Source organism: Parus major, chromosome 26 (genome assembly GCF_001522545.3).
Source record: "Parus major isolate Abel chromosome 26, Parus_major1.1, whole genome shotgun sequence".
Taxonomy (NCBI): domain Eukaryota; kingdom Metazoa; phylum Chordata; class Aves; order Passeriformes; family Paridae; genus Parus; species Parus major.
In genome coordinates this window covers 5,108,150-5,110,981 of record NC_031795.1, presented here as the reverse complement: position 1 = coordinate 5,110,981, position 2,832 = coordinate 5,108,150, and the positions used below count along the sequence as shown (strand labels likewise).

At 49.0% G+C, this 2,832-nt stretch overlaps 1 protein-coding gene across 1 annotated transcript in view; it reads left to right on the top strand.

Moving 5' to 3' along the window:
* Positions 1–2,832, top strand: part of ATP2B4 (ATPase plasma membrane Ca2+ transporting 4) — a 53,586-nt gene that overhangs the window by 38,455 nt on the left and 12,299 nt on the right. Inside the window, exons 17-19 of the mRNA XM_033519965.1 lie at positions 914–1,217; positions 1,626–1,837; positions 2,455–2,562. Coding sequence (XP_033375856.1) covers positions 914–1,217; positions 1,626–1,837; positions 2,455–2,562 — 624 coding nt within the window. The remainder of the gene's footprint in view (positions 1–913; positions 1,218–1,625; positions 1,838–2,454; positions 2,563–2,832) is intronic.

The window sequence follows — 2,832 nt, the reverse complement described above, 5'->3', positions numbered from 1 at the left end:
TCGTCACTTGGAGAGGGGGAACGTGTTGGATTTCAAAGGTTTAGTCTGGGGTGTTTTCCAGTGGAGCAGGAGGATAAATATCTTGGTTTGAAGAGGTTTCCAGTGGATTCTTTTCCAGTGGAGCAAAACAAACCTGTTGGATTTCACAGGTTTTCAGTGAGTTGTTCTTCACTGGAGAAGAAGAATAAATGTTTTGAAGAGTTTTCCAGTGGATTCTTTTCCAGTGGAGCAGGAGATTAAACTGGTTGGATTTTACAGGTTTTCAGTGGATTGTTTCTTGGTGGAGCAGGAGAATAAATGTCTTGATTTTTAACAGATTTCCAGTGGGTTGTTTTGTAGTGGAGCAGGAAAACAAGTTTCTTGGATTTAAGAGGTTTTCAGTGGATTGTTCTTCACTGGAGGAGGAGAATAAATCTGTTGGACTTCACAGGTTTTCAGTGAGTTGTTCTTCACTGAAGAAGAAGAATAAATGTCTTGGTTTGAACAGGTTTTCAGTGGATTCTTTTCCAGTGGAACAGGAGAACAAACCTGTTGGATTTCACAGGTTTCCAGTGGGTTGTTCCTCACTGGAGCAGGAGAATACAAGAACCCTTTGGATTTAGCAGGTTTCCCATGGATTGTTGGAGTTTAGGGATGTTACCAAGAGCCAGGGGTCGGGAGGTGCCTTGTGAGGCTGTGCAGGGAGCTTGGAGCAAAGGAGAAACGTCTTGGGAGCGGTTTGGGAAGGTTTTAGAGATCCCAGAGCAATTCTGGGGTTGTTTTCATGAGGAGAGTGAAACAAAGAGGAGAAAAAAGGTTTATTTAATTGGTGTGACATGTTCTTCCATGATTTACCTGCAGGACTCTCCCCTGGGGAGCTCAGAGCAAAGGAGAAACATTTGGGAATGTTTTAGGAAGGTGTTAAAGATCCCAGACCAATTCTGGAGCTGTTTTCACGAGGAGAACGAAACAAAGAAGGGAAGAAGGGTTGATTTTGGTGGCTTGGTGTGTTCTCCCCCTGCAGGACTCTCCCCTGAAGGCCGTGCAGATGCTGTGGGTGAACCTGATCATGGACACCTTCGCCTCGCTGGCGCTGGCCACGGAGCCGCCGACCGAGGCGCTGCTGCTGCGCAAACCCTACGGCCGCAACAAGCCGCTCATCTCCCGCACCATGATGAAGAACATCCTGGGCCACGCCGTCTACCAGCTCACCATCATCTTCACACTGCTCTTCGCCGGTGAGCACGCGGCCCCAGGGGGTGCTGGGGGCAAGGGGAGAAGGGGGAAATAAAGGGGAAGGGAAAAATGGAAAAGGGAAGGGAAAGGAGAAAAGGAAAAGGAGGAAAGGGAAGGAGAGAAGGAAAGGAGAGAAGGTAAAAAAAGAAGGAAGAAAAGGAAAAGGAAAAGGAAAAGGAGGAAAGGAAAAGGAGAAAAGGAAAAAAAAGAGAAGGAAAAGGAGAAAAGGAAAAGGAGAAAAGGAAAAAAAAAAGAGAAGGAAAAGGAGAAAGGGGAAAGGATAAAAAAGAAGGGAAAGGAGAAAAAGGAAAAAAGAAGGAAGAGGAAAAGGAAAGGAGAAAAGAAAAAGGAGAAAAGGAAAAGGGAAGGGGCAGATATTTCCTTCCCCAAACCCCCTTTTTCCTGTGCAGGGGAGAAGTTTTTCGACATCGACAGCGGCCGGAACGCTCCCCTGCACTCTCCCCCCACCGAGCACTACACCATCGTCTTCAACACCTTCGTGATGATGCAGCTCTTCAACGAGATCAACGCCCGCAAGATCCACGGCGAGAGGAACGTCTTCGAGGGCATCTACCGCAACCCCATCTTCTGCGCCGTGGTGCTGGGCACCTTCACCGCCCAGGTGAGGCCGCGGGGCTGCCGGGGGCTGTGTCACACCCAGGCTCGACTCTGTCCCCCTGCAGCGTCTTGGTGGCACAGGAACCACCCTGGATGTGCTCAAGGCTGGGGTGGGTGGAGATGAGAGCGACCTGAGCTGCTGGGAGGTGTCCCAGAGCGTGGATCTGGGTGGGGTTTAAATCCCTTCCAGCCCAAAACATCCTGGGATTCCATGATTTGGGGTCTAGAGCGTGCTGGGAGGTGAATCTGGTGTTGCATGGAGTTCCTGGACTGGGGGTGAAGTCCCTGCTCTTTTCTGGTGTTCCTCAGAATTTGCAATGTGGATATGGGGACATTGCTCCTAAAATTCCCAGCCTGGATGTGAGGTCCTTCTTCCTTTCTGGTGTTCTTCAAAATCCCCAGCCTGGATGTGAGGTCCCTGCTCCTTTCTGATTTCCCATAAATTTTCCAGTCTGGATGAGAAGTCTTTGCGCCTCTCTGGTGTTCCAGAAAATTCCCAGTTTGGAACTGAGGGCCTTGCTCCTGCTGTAATCACAGGAAAGAGGGAAAAGTGTGGCCCAGGGGGACCTTTCCATGCCCTCGGAGCTGCCCAGGGTGTGACTCTTGTCTCCTGTGCCGCAGATCATCATCGTGGAGTTTGGTGGGAAGCCCTTCAGCTGCTCCGGGCTCACCCTCAGCCAGTGGTTCTGGTGCATTTTCATTGGAGTGGGAGAGCTCCTGTGGGGCCAGGTAAGGGCCAAATTTAAAAAAATTTGGGATTTTTTTAATCCCAAAATCCTGCCCTGTTCTCCCTGGTTTTCCTCCAGGACAGCTCCTTAGGATAAAGAGAAAAGGAAAAAAAGAGAAGGGAAAGGAGAAAAGGGAAAGGAGAAAAGGGAAAGGAGAAAAAGGAAAAGGAGAAAATGGAAAGGAGAAAAAGGAAAAGGAGAAAAGGGAAAGGAGAAAAAGGAAAAGGAGAAAAGGGAAAGGAGAAAAAGGAAAAGGAGAAAAGGGAAAGGA